General features: G+C 55.5%; 1 protein-coding gene across 2 annotated transcripts in view; it reads left to right on the top strand.

The window, feature by feature from the left end:
* Nucleotides 1-16,238, top strand: part of WSCD1 (WSC domain containing 1) — a 53,030-nt gene that overhangs the window by 9,354 nt on the left and 27,438 nt on the right. For both annotated transcript variants that reach the window (XM_082443881.1, XM_082443880.1), the window contains exons 2-4: nucleotides 8,275-8,975; nucleotides 15,376-15,490; nucleotides 15,831-16,015. In XM_082443881.1, coding sequence (XP_082300007.1) covers nucleotides 8,549-8,975; nucleotides 15,376-15,490; nucleotides 15,831-16,015 — 727 coding nt within the window. In that variant the 5' untranslated portion in view covers nucleotides 8,275-8,548. The remainder of the gene's footprint in view (nucleotides 1-8,274; nucleotides 8,976-15,375; nucleotides 15,491-15,830; nucleotides 16,016-16,238) is intronic.

The raw sequence follows: 16,238 nt of genomic DNA, 5'->3' as shown, positions 1-16,238 counted from the left end.
GGACAGACTCGGAACTCCTCTCTACTTTTCTAACAGTGGTAGACGCTCTCCTCCCTCTTGCCGCTGGAAGGGCATGCTTCAGTTTATGGAGCGCTTGGGTTATCCCATGTTGGGACGCCGTGGTTGGGATCAGGAGTTGGGGGGGGTGCTTTTCTTTACTCCTCTGAATAGCCTAGGTTATCGGGCACAGAGAGTGAGGGCTAGTGGCGAGTGGAATACAGGAGGCAGAAAGCTGGCTGGCTCCGCCCTGCCTGCAGCCGCCCCTGCCTGCTGGTTGCAAGGGCTGGAGAGAGGGCAGCGGGGAGGTTTCCCTCTAGTATTCCCTTCACTACCCACACGCCATACCCTTAGCTCTGGCCTCACCAGTCCCTTGGAAAAGGTGCCCCGGTGGGCCATCAGAGCCGAGCAGTTCCATGGGGAGGAGTAGCCGTGTTCGTCTCTGATGCACACTTGCTGAAGGAAGGGTGGCAGGCAGCGGGGCTGGTGCGCCGAGCCCGGCAGCCTCATCTTCCCCCAGGAGAGGCCCCCTGGCCCTCACCTGCAGCTGCATCCCCCTGTCTTCAGCAGGACCATTACCACAGCTCCTCTGGAAGAATGCCTTATTTTGGGGTGAGGGGATGCCTTATTCAGTGGGCGCTGGAGCCCTGTGGGGCACTGTCCTGTGGTCTACAGCATGTCTGGCTAGAAGTGAAGAGATGCTAGGATTAGGCAGAAGGCCAGACCCCTGCCCCTTGCCTCCTGTCTGCCTAACCAGGCAGAAGTGGATACTGTGGGCCACCAGTTGGTCGGCTGCTAAAGCTTGAGCCTCTGAGCGCTGGGCAGTGAGTTGCAGAGCCGCTTCCCTGTAGAGTCTGCCTGAACAGGCAACCCAGAGCCTCTAGACCAGGACTGAACCATGTCTGAGCAGCGCCTCTCAGGAGGGCGTGTTTCTCTTTGTAGACACGCCCAGCTTGCGATCCTATCCGGCTCAGACCCCAGTCAGCTGTAGTGAGACCAGTGCCCCGGACTCTCCCTCCAGAGCTACACTGAGGCCAGGGCAAAGCTCAGTGTTTAGACCTTCGGGGTCTTTATCCATAGGGTGTGAGTGATGATCAGACCCACCAGCAGGGGCAGAACTGGGTTGGAGGCAAGCCCTGCTCATCTGAGGAGTGAGTGCTTGAACGTGGCTTTGGACTACCTTCTCCCTGGGCCTCTTTTCACACTGCGGCTTTTAATCTCTCTTCCTCGTGGTTTTAATAAACAGCATGTTGACGTATCAGCTGGAAAGTTGTTGGAAGAGTGGCACTTTTGGAGAACGTATTTAGGGAGGAACTCTATCTCCCAATGCGGACGTGAGAGTAGTTGGAAGAATGGGGTGAATTAATTGTGTACATCATAGAACACTGTGTGCCTCTTGATAGCTGTTAAGGCTTTCCTCCTCCACTTTGATTCTCTTTTTCTTGCTCCTGGAAACTCATGAGGGAGCCAGGAGGGTACTGAGGACAGGAAGGCCCACCCCCGGCGTAAGTCCCCCATCCCAGTGACCTGAGGCACGGCGGGCACAGAGCCAGAGAAGGGCGAGGTTCACTTTGGCTGGGTACTCCACCCACTTGCCCAGATTTATCCAAATCACTCAGTGGGGTTTGGACGAACCTCGAGAGTTTGCCACTCAATGGGAGAAACATAATGAACACATGAACAAAATCAGGTTCTACTAAAGAGGTGGCCCAGAGATAGCCTAAAAGTGTCTGTGATTGGCTCTTGCAAGAGTGGGTTGGGCTCCAGATCAACCAACTAAAAAGGCGAAATGCCTTTTAGTGCATTTGGTGGTATTCTGTCTTTCTTTGCAGCCCCGGCCCCTAGAGGGGTGCCTGGAGGAATCTCCACCCCTGGAGTTGAACAGGTGAAGACCGTGTGATATGGTAGATGAGGCCACAGACCTGGAATCCGAAAACTTGAGTTCAGTCTAGCAATAGCTATTTGTCTTTGGTCAAGTTCATTTGCCCTCTGTCTGCCTCAAATTCTGCATCTCCACGATGGAGATGATAATGATTTGACTTCACGAGTTTATGGGAAGATCAGTCATTCATCTGATGATCTGTTGATTCATTCAGCACACTTGAGAGCGTGTGAAAGTACCTCGCAATCTCTAATGTGGTACATAAAGATTTATTCTTATTTATATGAACCCCAACACTGGGTTTGCTGGAGGATTCCCCCCTCCCCCCACCTCCTTTGCATTGCATGGAGTTTCAACCTTACTATTATGTTTTATACCGTTTTAGCAATATTTCTTATTTTGGACCTTTTAAGTTCTGAAGTTCAGAAGATCAAAAGATTTGCCTCCTCAAAGGCAGGGGCCCCACCCCATTCCCATTTCCCAGACCTTGTCCCACCCCAGGGCCCAGCAGATCTATATTTAGTGGGCCCTTTGCTCTCTTTCTGAATCTCCAAGACCCAGAGGCGTGGGACCCTGGGATGAGAGCAGCATGGCCCTGAGCCTTGGAGGGTGGCCAGTGGGCACAGATTTCTGGGGTCTGCCCTGTGCCCCACCCAGGGGTGGACAGAGGCACTGCCTGTGTCTATGAGGGGCTCATAGGCTGGGAGGAGAAGTGGGTAGCGTAGCCGGGACTCAAGGCAGGACACGTTGCCCAGAGCATCCAGCCTCGCCGTCGAGCGCTGGGGAGTGACTCTGCTCCGGGGATCAGGAAGGCTTCTTGGAGGGGGTGGCATTAGAGCTGAGCCTTGGTAGCCACAAAGCCTTTCAGAGCCACAAGATGGGGCCCACGTTGGCATCCGTGGCCGACGGGAGAGTATGTGTAAGGGGGCATGAAGCATCGCACGCTGGCCAGTGGGGCGTCGAGTTCTGGAAGGAATATTGAAAGGAAGTTGCTGGGAGACTGAACCAGGAAGGGCCACTGAATGCCAGGCTGAGGCACTTGAACTTGGTCATCTGAGTCCTGGGGAGCCATTGCAGGCTATAGCATTGCTAGTTCTTGGTGTTAGAAAGATCTCTTTGTTAGAATGCTGGGAGGGGACAGCGTCTCGGAGAGGGGGCGGGGTCCAAATGACAGGCACTGAGCCTGAGCAGGGCAGAGGCAGGGGTTGAGGGTGGGAAGAGACAAGGGAGGGCTAATTCAGAGCACTGAGCCCAGCTGGAGGCTCCCCGGTGTGGCTTTGCTGAGGTCCTGAGGCTGAGACCCCCGCCTGCCCCGACCCCAGCTGCCGGTCACGCAGGCTGGGGCTCCGAACTGCTAGACCACGAACGCCCGTCTCCTTGTCTGGGGAGCAACATGTCGGTCCCTGTTCCTTGAGCCTAGGGCTCTCACCCTGCTAAGAGCGCACGCACTGGATCCCCAGAGGGTTGCAGCCCTCCCTGCAGTGGCCGCAGTGGCCGGAACGCTTCTGGGGCAGCTGGTGTTGTTCTCCCCTCACCTGCCTGTTCTCTCTGGCGGGGGGTTGGGGGGGTGATAGAGTCACATGACTGAACCCCAGTGGCCACTGGTCCGGCCCAGGCCATCTCTGACCTCTTTCTCCAGCCCCCAGGCCCTAGGGTCTGCCTTCTCTCCTCTCCCGGCTGTCGACACCCCTCTCCTGTTCAGTCCCTTGGAAACCCTAGCCTGGTGCCATCTGCCCAACCCTCGCCCCTTCAGGCTGAGCCACAGCTGCCACCCGGGGCCCAGATAACAACAAGGTAACAGCCAAGGGCTCAAGTTGTCTAAGTCCCCACCTGAGACCCCCAGAAGCCCCTCTGTCCCAATATTCTTGTCTCATTCCTGGGAAGAAACTGAGGCGCTCCCTCCCCTGGGCCCTGGTCTCCTCTGGGGTGACACTTGGGCCTCTGGAAGGCCACCAGGCAGGGCAGCTGGTGTCCACCTTTGTCCAGCCTGAGGCTCAGTGCCTCCCTGGTGCTGCCTCCCTCCCAACAAGGCCGGAGCCTCAGGTAAGGGTGGGCCCCCTGCCCCCCATCATTCCCCTGAAGCACTTTGCATGATTCCCAGACAGGCAGTGTCACATGGGAAGCATGCCTTTGGGAAAAATGGTCCAGACCTGCAAGGAGGGGAGGGGCCCAGGAGGCTGGTACACTAATCACACGGCAGCATCTGGGAGGTCTGACGGGGGCGGGGCGAGGGGGGGGGTGACACCGTGTGAGGCGCCATGTCTGGGAGCTTCATCCTGGCATATTTTCAAAAAGGTGGTGATGGAGGCACACTAAACCCCTTTCAGGGATCAACCTTGCCTCCTGTGAAGCTGGTGTGGGGAGAGAGGCGGGAAGCTTAGTGGGCATGGGGTGGGCTCTGGGAGCAGGGAGCCAGGTCTGAATTCCGGTCCTGGTTTGTCTGGCCTTGGCCAAGGCGCTTCACCCAGCTGAGCTTTAGAGACCTGGGCCCTCAGATGGGGGTGATCAGGGCACCTGCCTCGGCGGGAGATGGGAGTAAATGACATGGTGCAGGTGAAAGACACAACCCAGTCTAGCCGGATTATTCAACGCTGCAAGTGCTTCGTAAATGGTGGCATTGAAAAAGCAAGCAATTGCTGACAGCTGTCTTAGCATGGGGGCAGCTTCAAGTGAGACTGGGATAGTGCGCCCACCCCAGGGAGTTGGAGGCTGAGAGGAGGTGTGGGTGGCTGATTTCCCCCACAGCTCAGCTGCTGCAGGCCTCTCCTCCAGCGTCTCCATGTTGGCCTCTTTTGCACTTGTAAGCTGAAGGCTGTAGGCAACAGAAGGTTTACTCCCTGATTCGATCCCACGACAATGCCTATTTACCCCCATTTAACAGATGAGGAGCCTGAGGCTCTGCCCTGTGCAGTGACTTGCTCAAGGTGGATTTGCTCTCATGCAGGGCCTCCTGGCTTTGGGGTACAGCCGGCACAGATGATGGGCAGCGGCTACATACGCCCCCCAGGTGCTGGCTGCTTCTGCTGCGCAGCTGCCTTGTGGCTTGGCTGAGAGCCCTTGTGCAGATTCTGCACGTGGCCCAGCCCCCACCCCCACCCCCACCCCAGGCCTCTTTCAGGTTCAGTCACTCAACAAACATTTTTAGGGGCACTGCCCTGCCGGATGTGTGCTAGGATCTGGGGATGTGGCGAGAAATCGGGTGCCATCTGTGCCCTGGGGGAGAGCGTGGCAGAGAGTGGGGGACGACTGACAAATGTAATATCAGTGGGAAGTGGGGTGGAAGTCTGGGCAGGGGGACCGGTTCCTGATGTGGCAGGTGTTCCGGGCTGGGAATCGGCTTCGCGATGTTAGAAGTTCAGAGTGGCGGCCTGCCTTATAGGAGGCCAGGGTCGTTGAGCGCTGGCGTGAAAGTAGCTGCCCCCTGCCCCCACGTCCAGTGCCCACCTCCCCAGACCAGGAGAGGCCCTTCTGGGAAGGGGTGGCTCTAGAGAGGACCTGGGGGGGGCGCTTGGGGAACCCGGGTGCGATCAGCCCTGACAGTGCCCCATCCCACCGTGTCCCTTGTAGTTTGCTCCCAGAGCCTGTATACAAATGCGTATGGAATTCTGGCCGGGTCTTGGCTTCAAAATTCTGAACTGCTGATCCATTGCCCACCTTTTGGCTCCATCTCATCAGAACCGTTCTTCCCACAGCAGGCATCCTCTCTCCCCTTATATTTTAGTTTTATAGGATTTTTCACTGATAGAATCCCGATCTTGTAACCAGAAGCCTTTTGCAAGCAGATCCGGAAACCTCTCTTCCTAGAATGACCACACAAGAAGGATAACATATAAAGCTCAGGCACCCTTATTAATTTCCATGTATCTGTAAGACCTGAAGTGGTGAAGCTGTGTCCTTTGTGCTTACGTATTACTCCGTCTCCCGTGTTTCCGGCGAGGCTCCCACAGCTCTGGATAACGGGAATTTGAGATTTCATTGCCCTGACCCCCACAGGAGGCGGTTTCTGATATCATGATTCGCCTATCAATGTATCTTCTCGTTCATTTTTTTAAAATGTGTTCAGAAACAGAGATGGCTGAGCATCTATGCTTCTGGGGCTCATGCTGGGGGCCAGGGTTACTAAGATGCATAGGGCATGACCTCTAGCCTTGAGTCAGTCGCAGTCCTGCAAGGATGATTGACAAGTACAGGGACAATTAAAATCATCTTGGGGTGGTGAATGCTGGGATGGGGGTCAGCACGGGCTGTGGGAAGACAGAGATATCTACACCAGTGGGTGGGTGGTGGTCAGGGAGAACTTCTCGGAGGAAGTGGCACCTGGGCTGATTCTTGGAAGATACACAAGGATTCACCAGGCAAAGAGGGAGAAAAAGACATCAAATGCGTTGTGTACAAAGGCACCAGGGCAGATGTGCTGTGTGGTCGCTCTGCTGGACTCTGTGTGTGTGTGTGTGTGTGTGTGTGTGTGTGTGTGTGTACATGCACATGTGCACACGTCATGGGGAAGCAGAAGGAAAGGGCCTGGCGAGAGATGATCTGGTTGGACTGGATCAGGAAGGGGGCCTTGTATGTCATGCTAAGGAGCTTGGAGTTTATCCCAAAGCCATGGGGAGCTATTGAAAAGGGTTTTAAGCAGGGGAGAGCCATGATCAGATTTGTGTGTTAGTAGGATCACCCTGGCAGCCTTGCAGAGGATGGATTGGAGGGGCCAAAGCTAGAGGCAGGGAGATCAGTCAGGATTTCTTGGGATTTTCTCTGCGGTTCTACAAATCTGACGAGGCTGGCTGGGGTGGGCCTGGCACACATCAGCTTAGAGAGGAAATAAAAGCTCTGGAGACCCGTCTGGAAGGGCTCCCAGACTCAGGGTTTAATTCCACCTTCATTTGCTGATTCCCTAGCCAGCCACCCCTGCCCCAGCCTAAAGGACCCACCGGACCCCCATATTCCCAGATCCTGCCCTCCCCAGAAGCCTCAGAACCTGGCAGCTCTCAGCACTGAATCAGAAAGGGTCATGCTGGTCTGGGCCCCTCCCAGGACCCTGGAATGCCAGGCCACAAGAGCCCAAACGTTGTCTTTCCTCTCACACCCAGCCGCCGTCCGTAGGGCACAGAGCAGCCATTGAGGGGCCGTGGGGCCCTGGCGGGGGTACCGGGCCTTGTTACAGGCAGCGGCTTAGTCACGCTCCTAGGAGTCTTTCTTCCCGGGACAAGCCTGTCCTTGTGTTAAGGGCCGTCCTCACCCAGCAGCCCGGCTCACAGCAGCTGCGGGACCCTCTGCGAACCCCTGACAGTGGACTTCAGAGGCGCCGCCAAAGGAAACCAAAGCCCAGCGTGAGAGCTGAGTCCTGGGGAGCAGAGGGGCACCCGGGAAGGCTGCTCTGAGAGCCCTCCCCCCTTCACCTCACCAGGTGCCCAGCCCCGTTTGGCAGGTGCATGGCCTGGGGCACTCTCCTGCCCTGGCCTCCTGCCTTCAGGAAGCCTCGAAAGACTATGCAAGCCCACTCTCTCCCCGTGTGGCCTCTCCTGTGTTAAAACCGACCCACGTCTGCAGAAGCATTTCCAAAAGACAGTTTGCAGCCCCTAGGCACCCGGGGAGTCAGCAGATTGCACGCATGTATTGAGCACCTGCTGTATACCCATGCCTTGGTCTGGGTGCACACGTAGGTGGTGGGGTCTCATTATAGGCTGGGCCACGTGTCAGTTCAGAGTCCAGGCTCTGAATACAGACTGTTCCAAACCTTGGCTCCTCTGCTCACCAGCTGTGTGACTTTGGGAAAGTTACGTTGCCTCCTTTTGCCCCAGTTTCCTCATCTGTACAATGGGGATAGTACTGTACAGTATCTACCTCGCTGGGTTGGTGTGAGGATTAAATGAGATGATACAGAAAGCGTTTAGCTCAGTGCCTGGCGTGAAGTAAGGATTCAGTACAAAGACACTGCTGTGGGTTTTTCTGGGGTTTTTTTTTTTTGTTTTTTTGGATGGGAGTGGAAGGTGTTTCTTTCTTTCTTTTTTTCTCCCCCCAGACTCCCCTCCCATCCAGGCTGCCACATGACACTGAGCAGAGTTCCCCATGCCATACGGTAGACCCTTGTTGGTTATCCTTTTTAAACCTACCTCTGCTGCTGTTTTTCCTCCTTACTGCTATCGTTATTGGATCTTCCTACCGCTCCGAGAAAGAGTGTTAGTCCCCTTTTACAGATGAGGAAGCTGAGGCCCAGTGAGGTGAAGTAACCCACCTGATGTCACACGGTCGTGCAGTGGCAGAGCCGTGTGCTCTTGCAACACGGCTGTTCCCTTTGGTAAACAGAGCCCAGGAGTGCAGGGCGCCTGACCCTGGGGCAGTGGGAGAAGTGGACCCTCCTATTGCATCTAAGTGCCCTTTCTCTTCTTTTCCAGATTTATAAGCTGGAGACGAGGGTCGCTAGAGCCCAGGGATGGCAGAGTTTGTGACACTTGGGCAGAAGCTGCAGCTGCAGGGTCTGGGCCGGAGTTAAGTGATGGTGCCATCTGAGCACCTGCTGAAAACCAGGCAGGAGGAAGAGTAACCCCGGGAGAGCACAGGCTGGTGCCGGGATGCAGGGATGACGCCTCCGCAGGCCCCGGCCTCCCTCCCGCCTGGGTGCTAGGAGCCGTCCCTGGGCTCCAGCCGGGAGCCCTGCCGCCCAGGGGCATGGCCAAACCTTTCTTCCGACTGCAGAAGTTTCTCCGCCGGACGCAGTTCCTGCTCTTCTTCCTCACAGCCGCCTACCTGATGACCGGCAGCCTCCTGCTGCTGCAGCGGGCCCGCGTGGGCCTCCCGCCGGGCCCCCGCGCCCCCGGCCCCCTGCAGGCCCTGCCCGTGGCCGCCGTGGCGCTGGGCGTGGGCCTGCTGGACAGCAGAGCCCTGCACGACCCCCGGGTCAGCCCAGAGCTGCTGCTCGGCGTGGACGTGCTGCGGGGCCCCCTGGCCCGGCCCCGGCCCGGCCCCCGCTGGCTCCACAGCCGCAACTCAGAGCTGCGCCAGCTGCGGCGCCGATGGTTCCACCACTTCATGGGGGACCCCCAGGGGCCGCCCGCCCTGGGCCCCGAGGCCCCCAGGCCAGCCACCAGCAGCCAAGGTAGGTGCTCAGCCCTGGGTCCCCTTGCCTATATGGGAGCTACTCCCAGGAGCCCCATTCGGGGCCACAGGCCTGGTGTCCCCTCTCCCTGGCCCTGGCGGCAGCCCAAGAAGTAGGCACCGAGAGCCCATGGCCTTCCCACACCGCCCCTTCCCCCGGCTCCGAGGCAGACAGGAGGGGCCTGGGAGGGAAGCCCTTTGGAGTTTTGCTCGCTCCCCAGCTGGGCTCGCACGTGGCTGGAGGTTGAGATGTGCGAGCATCTTAGAGCTGAGACCGACCTCGGCTTGAATCCTGGCTCAGCCCCAGGTTTATTGGGTGACCACGTCTCTTAATTTCTCTGGGTTCCTTGGAAATGGAGGTTGAGACACCTGCCCCAGGGTTATGGTGAGGATTAGATGTGATAACATAGAGCAGCGGTTTGCGAAGCAGAGTCCCAGACCAGCAGCCTCAGGATCACCTGGGAGCTTGTTGCAAGTGCAGCTTCTCAGGTTCTCTCAGACTTACTTACCAAGTCCCAGACTCTGGGGCGGGGCGGGCAGCCCGGAGCAGCGCGGTCTCCAGGTGGTTCTCATGCACGCAAAAGCTGAGGACCGCTGGGCTAGGGGTCCTGATGTATTCACCGGCACTCAGGAACTGGCAGCTATTATTACTTAAATTCCCCAAGGTCATTCTCTTAGTTTGGGTTCCCCGGAAGCAAACCCTGAAACCAGGATTCAAATGGACTTGGTTAATTTGGGATGTGATCCCAGGAACACTAGTAGGGAGTGGGAAGTGAGACAGGGAAGAGAAGGTGGTCAGTAAACGGTACGTTATGGGGCAGGTGGGGGCTTGGAGCGAGGGTAGAACATGCATCTTAGGGTGCAGCCTGGAGGCAGCAAGGCCACAGGGACACGGGCGGGGCACTGATCAGACCGCCAGAGTCATGCAGCTGGGACTCCATCATGGGGTCAGCCTGGTTCCAGGTCCGGACTCTTTACACCAAGTTATCCAGACTATGCAGGGCCCAGTTAACTGAGCCTGTGTGAAGTGGGCACCCAGGGAGTGTCATAGCTATCGCTGGGCGGTGACTGACCTCAGTCAGTGTCTCAGCATCCGTGTCACCACCCCATTTGGTCCTGTACCACAAATCACAGGAGAACTGCTATCCTGAGTATAAGAAGTGTGGTTGGAGCTTAGAGTCCTCAGTGGCAGGATATAGAAGAAGATGAGGCAAGAGCCTTAGGAGGATGAGTCTGGCGGCCCAGTACAATGAAGACTGGGGGACTCTGCCTTCTACAAGAAAGAAACTTCCTTGGAATGAAGTTTCATCTGAAATCCTCTAGGTCATAGCCCTCGTGTGGGATTCCTCAGCAAGGCTTCCACGTAAGAATGAGGGAGAATTGAGGGACGGGTTCTGTAGCTCATTTCATATAGATAAAATTTCTGTAAACTCTCCCCCAACACACCTAGAAGCTGGGTGTCTATGCAGGCTACACCAGTGTAACTCATTTAGACTAAAGTGTAAATGACTAAACAAAGTTGCCATGGATTTCTTGGAAAGAAGGCATGGAAAGAGCACAAGTTTTGAAAACAGACCTGGGTTTCTCTCTTGGTGTTGCCAGTTATTGGCTCTATGACCTTGGGCAAATTAGCCATGATTCCTCTTTTTATTTCTCTCAATCCACCCTTCCTGAGGACCCACGTATGAGTCTCCATGTGTGCTATCACTGTGCACTTGAGGAGCTCAGTCTGGTGGTGGAATCAGATATGCACCCAAATGATTACCCCACAGTGTGACCGAGGCATCATAGAGGCACGTGCAAAGGGCTTGGGGCTCATTAGACAGAAGTGACAAGTTCTTTGTAACCTGGCTTCAGGGTGACTGGGCAGCAGAGGGGAGGACTCAGGGTGACCTGGTTATAGCCCTGTGTATAGAATACGTACATCCAGGAGAACCAGTGGGTACCCCTTAAGTCATCATTTAGAGAGGCGATGGAAGAGGCTGCAGTGAACGCTGAGGAGATCATGGTGAGATGTAAACAGGACCGATCGTCACCCATTATACACCACCAGTTTCTGCCCTGAGCCCCTGAGTGCCCTCCACACTCTGATGCTCTAGCTGACCCTCCCTGGTGACCCCCAAACCTAGCAAGTGAAGGGTTAATGCCTGGTACAGCGGAAACAGTCAGGTTCTGGTGTTGAATGGTGATAATTCTGACAGGTTGGTGCCCCGCCCCAATAGGTTATTCAGTATTTTGAATATCCCCCAGGATTGGAGGAAGAATCCGCCCTCTGGGAGAGGCCGTGGTATCCTGGCTGGAGATCTTCAGAGAAAGTGGGGAGAGGCGGGCACTGGCCTGAGGACCCTCTGGGGGCCCCCTTCCCTTCTTGGGGCTCTGTGGGCCCCGCACAGCCAGGCGGGCCTCCCTGGGGGAGAGTAACTCACAGGCCAGCCCTCGGGACAGCTGCTGGGGTTGCAGACAAAGAGAGCGTCTCTTTGCGGCCCGGGCAGCCCGCCATCCCCCTGTAAGGGGATCCGGCAGGCAAGCCTTGGAAGCCGCAGGAGGCCCCATCAATCACTCAGCATTTCATTATACCTTGGACAACATCCATAATGGAATAAAATGTCAGTAAGTTTACTAGGGGAAAAATAGTAACTTCTCCATAGCCAGTTTGTTTTTTATTGATAGTAATTTGCAAAGACATTGCAATATCTCCAAAGCCATCGTTAATAGCCTCACGACATGTCCATTTTGATGTGCAAATGAGCAGATGCGGAGTCACAGACAATAATATATCGCCTCCGTTTCAGCCGAAAGTAATAAATCCGTCTCAGAATGTGTCCCAGTGCATCCCTGGGAAGTCCCTTCTTTTTGCACATTCTCTCTTTCTAACTCTGTCAGGGAGTTAGAAAAGCCATTCATTATTTTTCCGAGAGAAAGGGCTCCCCTCCTCCTCACAAGCAGAGGGGGAGGTGCCTGCGTCTCAGGCCTTTGCTACAAACTGAGACGGGACCAGCGGGGCGTGAGCGTCGCCTCCAGACCGGTCAGTTCCACCCGATGGCCAGCTGGTAGCTGGTTAGCCTCTTCTTGTTTTTGAAGAACCCAAGCCTGACTGCTCAAAACCATTTCTTTCTCTCTTATTAATGTGTTCTGCTAATATTTACGGAGCCGGGACTTCCCTGGTGGCGCAGTGGTTAAGAATCCACCTGCCAATGCAGGGGACACGGGTTCGAGCCCTGGTCCGGGAAGATCCCACATGCCGCGGAGCAACTAAGCCCGTGCGCCACAACTACTGAGCCTTCACTCTAGAGCCTGGGAGCCACAACTACTGAGCCCACATGCCTAGAGCCTGTGCTCTGCAGCAAGAGAAGCCACCGCAATAAGAAGCCCGTGCACCGCAATGAAGAGTAGCCCCCGCTCACCTCAACTAGAGAAAGCCCGCGCGCAGCAACAGAGACCCAACACAGCCAAAAATAAATAAATTAAAAAGAAAAAATTTACGGAGCCATCGTCACACTCGGCCCCCAGGTTAAAGTGTAGGATCAGAATAATAATAGCTGTTACTTATCCGAGCATCTGTGACGTGCCTAGATGTACATCTGGTATTTCATTTAATTTAATCTTTGAACAGCCTTATGATGTCAGCGGAGCTATCACCATTTTCATGACGAAGGATTTTGCATTTCAGGGAAGTAAAGTCATGTAAAAATGTTTATTGTTAATAATGACATATAAACAATAAAAACAGTCACCACTGAGCCCGTACTACATGCCACGCCTACATTTAGATACTTTCTATGTTATCTCGTGGAATTCTCACAACCACCCCATGAATTCCATGAGACCGTATCCCCGTTTTACAGATGGGGAAATGGAGGCTCAGGAAGGGGAAGCTGCACATGCCAGGTCACGCAGTCAGATAGTAGTGGAGCCTGGATTTGAATCTAAGGCAGCCCGTTCCCAAAGGCTGTTTCCCCACTCTCCCCGCAAAATGTGTGTGCGCCGGTCTCAGCCTTCAGGGGTCTTGAGCCCAGGCACCTTTAGAACCTTCTGGTTAATTTCCCATCACCGGTGATAAATGATTAGCAACCCCTGGGCTTGTTTTGGATGTTTACTTGAAAGCTATAATAGAATTTCTTCTCTGCTGAGCAACACACATCAGAAATTTCTCAAATACTAGTTTTTTTTTTTTACTAAGTAGGCAGGCTAAGGAGAGCGATTGATTCTCACTGACCTGGGTGAAAGCTTTCTGGTCTTGGTAGTCCTGAGATTTATATAAAGAGAGAGAAGCTCGTGGGGACTGGGTGTCTGGGGTCCCGAGTAGAGGAGTGGAGCCTGTGCCCACGGACAGACAGTTGGTGTGGCCACGTGTGTGCTGACGGGCATCTGCGATGAAGGCGACCTCAAGAGGTTCAGAGCCTGGAAGGGGGAGAGACCCTTTGGCAGACATTAAGGAGGTGACTGTTGCTCTCTCCTCAGCCCCAGGTCCTCTAACCTGAGGTCTCTGGGTCTTCAACCATTCCTGGCATGGCGGAGAGTCCCATCTTCCGCCATCTTGGTCATCTTCCTCTTGCCTTGCCTTTCTTAACCTGGGGCCCTGGGAATCGCACATTGGTGCAGCCAATGGGGCCAGCCCCTCCTTGCATTGGGGCTCTCTGCTCCCCCTCTCGCGCCCTCACAGGATGTCAGTGTGGGCTTTAGGAGCTCTAACCCACCGTTGGCATCGTGCCTGACCCTGCCTGGTGAGTCACCAGCTAAGGGGAAGGTGTGGTCCCTCCCCTCAATGAGCCTTAAGTCATGGTACAGAGACAGGATACACAGGTGTACACGATTTTTAACAACAACAGTTAATGATAAGGATTTGAGTGACAGCAAATTTTTCAGACGCTCAATGTGACAACTCAGAGAAAGGAGAGGCCATAGTGGGCTGGAGTGGTCAGGGCTGTAGGTTGTCAAGGACGGGTAGGAAGTCAAGCGTGGACATGCGGGAGGGAGCAGGGACATGTCCACATGTGGCAAGAGAAATGAGCTTGGGTGGGTTGGTGGGTTGCATTTATCCATTTGAAAGTTGAGGAAACTGAGGCACAGAATGTTGAAGTGATTTAGTCAAGGTCAGGGATGGATTTAAGTGTGGTGTTCACACCCAGGAAAATCACTCCCTCCCTGATTTGGTCCCCAGGAATGAAGGCTGGCAGACCCGCTCCTCCAAACCATTCAGCAGGCGGCCCTGAGCTTCTGCTTTGGGCCAGGTTCTTGGCAGCAGTGAAAACCAGTCTTGCCGGATCAGGGAGCTCCTGGACTGGTGGATGAGATCGTTACTCCTCCCCGCAAAGCCGTCTGGGAGCTGGCAGGCTGTTGGGAGGCCTTGGGCGTGCTGCTTCCCAGAGACAGCCTAATTTCCGGAGGCTGCAGTGTACTGCTCAGGCGCCACTTGAGACATCCTGGAACTGAGTGTAGACGTTCCCCTGGAGACGAGCAGCATCTTTATCACGGGTGCCTGATCCAGATCTCGGCACAGCTATTGTGGGTGTGCATTCACAGCTCGGACTATGTGACAGCGTGTTTGCAAACTCCCAACGCACAGTTCCTTCAACGCGCTGCGATGCACATGACATTTACACACCTGACACACTTGCTTAGTGCTCGAGTTCTCCAGGCTTCGCTGTGCATTTCTGGGAGGCAGCTCCCTCTCTTGGGGTGACAGGTCAGGGCTGTTTCCCATTGACATGTGCACGGTTGGGTCAACACTGTCACTGCTTTGTGGAGTCTTGTCCCCTAGTGTCCCTTTGCGGGGATGTGCCAGAGATGCCCGGACTGGGGAGGGCTCAGCTGTCCCTTGGTCCTAATGATTCCCACACAGGACAGCTCTCTTACATGTTAACAGCTGCTGCTTACACACCTGCAGTGACGGGGGCTTACTCCCTCTTGAGGTGGCAGATTTTCTTCTTGAAATAACTCTCCCTGTTTGCAAGATCTTTATGTTAGCTAAGATCAGACTTTCCATAACTCATTTCTTCCCTCTGGATCACAAGGAGGTGACAGAACCTGCCTATCGAGACATTTGTGGAGGCAGAGAGGCCTCTTCCAGCCTAGGAAGGGAAGGGATGGAGAGGAGAGGGGTCCAGGGGAAGCAATTAAACCAGCCAGACTCGGTGGGTGAGGGTCAGTGGAAGAAAGTTGTGTTCTGGCTGATGCCAGGCTCCCGGCAGGGTGTCTGGAGGGACAGTGGGCCATCAACTACGGAAAGGGGGAGGAAGAGAACAATGTGGGAGTGTCCAGAGGCGCTTCAGGGAGGCTTGGACCGCAGCCTCATCCCCTGGGCTTCTCTGCGAAGAGCCTTAGGCAGGAAGGGCAATGCCAAGGGTCATCTTTCCTCTCCCCGGGGCCTCTGAGTCTCCGCTCTTCTTCCCCGCCTGCAGGCACATACATGGGATGCTTCAGTGACGACGGCCAGGAGAGAACTCTGAAGGGGGCTGTGTTTTTTGACTTGAGAAAGATGACCGTCTCCCACTGCCAGAATGCGTGCGCTGAGCGGTAAGTGTGGGACCTGACCATCAGCTCCACTGGAAATGAGGTCCAGAAAGTGGAGGTGGTGTCCCTGAGGGGATGCGTCGGCTTCCAGTTGGCTGTCATAGTGTAAGCAGAGCTCGACCGATCAGATCCCAGTTGTCCGGAACAAAGAACGTTTACTGACGGGACGGCAGGGGGTTATGGAAAGAGCTCTGGACTCAGTGTCAGGAGACCCGGGCTTCACTTCCTGCAATGCCAGGACTCACCCTTAGCCTGGCCCCAGACCCAGCCGCCATTCCTGGATCCAGACCTCAGTGCCCTGGGCCAAGGTCGGGACTCACCCCAGGCCCTGCTCTGCCTGCAGGTCCTACGTCTATGCCGGCTTGGAGGCCGGGGCCGAATGCTACTGTGGAAACCGGCTCCCAGCAGTGAGCATGGGGCCAGAAGAGTGTAACCACGAGTGCAAAGGGGAGAAGAGCTCCGTGTGCGGGGGCGTGGGCCGTCTCTCCGTGTACCGCGTGGAGCAGCTGCAGCCCGGCTCCAGGAAGCGTGAGTGTGCCCGTCTGTCCCCTGCTCTGCCGCCACCCCCGCATCTGCAGCCCCTCATCCAAACCACGTGGGGCCGAACCTGTGCTCTCCCTTCCTCACCACCTTCCCCAGACAGGCTCGCGGCAGGGGTGTGGGGTTATAGCCAAAGTTCACGTGAGTTCGTGACCGACGCACATCTTTCCTTATCCTCTACAGGAGAGAGAAACTGATCAGGAGGCCCAGG

This window comes from Balaenoptera physalus (assembly GCF_965194825.1).
Source record: "Balaenoptera physalus genome assembly, chromosome: 20".
Lineage (NCBI taxonomy): Eukaryota > Metazoa > Chordata > Mammalia > Artiodactyla > Balaenopteridae > Balaenoptera > Balaenoptera physalus.
The sequence above is the reverse complement of the archived record's forward strand: the minus strand, read 5'-3'. Positions and strand labels throughout refer to the sequence as shown.